The sequence below is a fragment of the Fukomys damarensis genome, unplaced genomic scaffold, assembly GCF_012274545.1.
Source record: "Fukomys damarensis isolate Sample0158 unplaced genomic scaffold, DMR_v1.0_HiC HiC_scaffold_4, whole genome shotgun sequence".
In the NCBI taxonomy this organism is placed as follows: Eukaryota; Metazoa; Chordata; class Mammalia; order Rodentia; family Bathyergidae; genus Fukomys; species Fukomys damarensis.
The window spans coordinates 36,581,094-36,582,376 of record NW_022900916.1 but is presented as its reverse complement, the minus strand read 5'-3'; the positions used below and the strand labels follow the sequence as shown (position 1 = coordinate 36,582,376).

Sequence of the window (1,283 nt, the reverse complement as noted above, 5' to 3'; positions counted from 1 at the left end):
AGCATGGTTTCAAAGCATGCTATAAAACCTACAAACATACTCACACCACTCCTCAGACACCAAGAAACATCTCCCAGCCATACATCTACATGGACACTTACACAGCCTCTCCTAGCAGAGGTAGCTGGGGAAACGGGGAGGACATCAGTGTCCTATTAACCTTGAATCTTTGTTTAAAAGATACTAAAAATAAATTAGTAAACATTTCTGTTTACAGAAATAGAAATCATTTCTGTTTCCAAAGGCCTCTCACCAACCCAGTCATGGACATTTCCAAGACTGCCACCCCTGATACCCTCTCCAAAGTCCACCCTGGTGGGTGAATGAGACACCAGTCCTTTGAGACTGGGAGCTCCTCAGCTGTCTGAGAATTCCAGTTTCACATTTCTGGTTCCAGGGTGGGGAGAATCTTCAAAACTCTGCAGAGTACCATGAGTTCATCCCTTCTCACAAGTTCCTGGGGGCTGTCTTGAAGCAATCCCTACTTTTAGGATGGTATTTGTGTTGTAAGAATTTCCACTATTTTCTTGCTCCCAGTCCCTCCCCACAGTCCCACATACCCGTCTGGACCCACCCTCAGAGAGGAGGACTCAGTCTGTGCCTTGGTCTAATGACTCTAGAAAAGTGGGATGGGCAGAGAGAAAGCGGGGACAAAGACTTGGGGGGAAACGTCCTTGATGGGACGACAGACAGCAATGACTGTCCTACAAGTGGGTAGTGAGGCTGGGCACCTGGCCAGAGCCAGAGCTGGAGCCAGAGCTGGAGCTTTCCACCACACTGGTAGGTTGTGGATCCATGCGGGATGTGCGGCGACGCCCCCGGTACTCTATCATGTCGGGATGATAAGTTGGATGGCGGCGGGCGTGCTTGGTCAAGTGGTCGCTCCGGGAGAACTGCTTGGGGCAGAGCGGGCAGGAGAAGCGCTTTTCACCCGTGTGCGTCCTGTAGTGGCGGGCCAGCTCGTCAGAACGCGTAAACTTCTTGTCGCAGTCGAGCCAGTCGCAGGAGAAAGGGCGCTCACCCGTGTGGGTCCGCTGGTGGGACTTGAGGTGCGATGACTTGTAGTAGGCTTTGGTGCAGCCCGGGAAGGGGCATTGGTGGCGCTTGGCAGCAGGTGTTACCGGCCTTCTCCGGTGCGTCTGACCTGCTGCAGGGGCGGGGCTGGCCCCCGGGGCCCTGCCGGACAACCCACAGGTGACTGCGGGCGCCCCAGGGACCGCTGGAGCTCTGGGGATGGCGGGCGCGCCAAATGAGCTCGAGGGTCCAGGGACTGCTTCCGCGCT

At 55.2% G+C, this 1,283-nt stretch overlaps 1 protein-coding gene across 1 annotated transcript in view; it reads right to left on the bottom strand.

Annotated features, from left to right (window-relative positions):
* Positions 1 to 291: 291 nt before the first annotated feature.
* Positions 292 to 1,283, bottom strand: part of Klf14 (Kruppel like factor 14) — a 21,328-nt gene continuing 20,336 nt past the window's right edge. Inside the window, exon 2 of the mRNA XM_010633539.1 lies at positions 292 to 1,281. Coding sequence (XP_010631841.1) covers positions 705 to 1,281 — 577 coding nt within the window. The 3' untranslated portion in view covers positions 292 to 704. The remainder of the gene's footprint in view (positions 1,282 to 1,283) is intronic.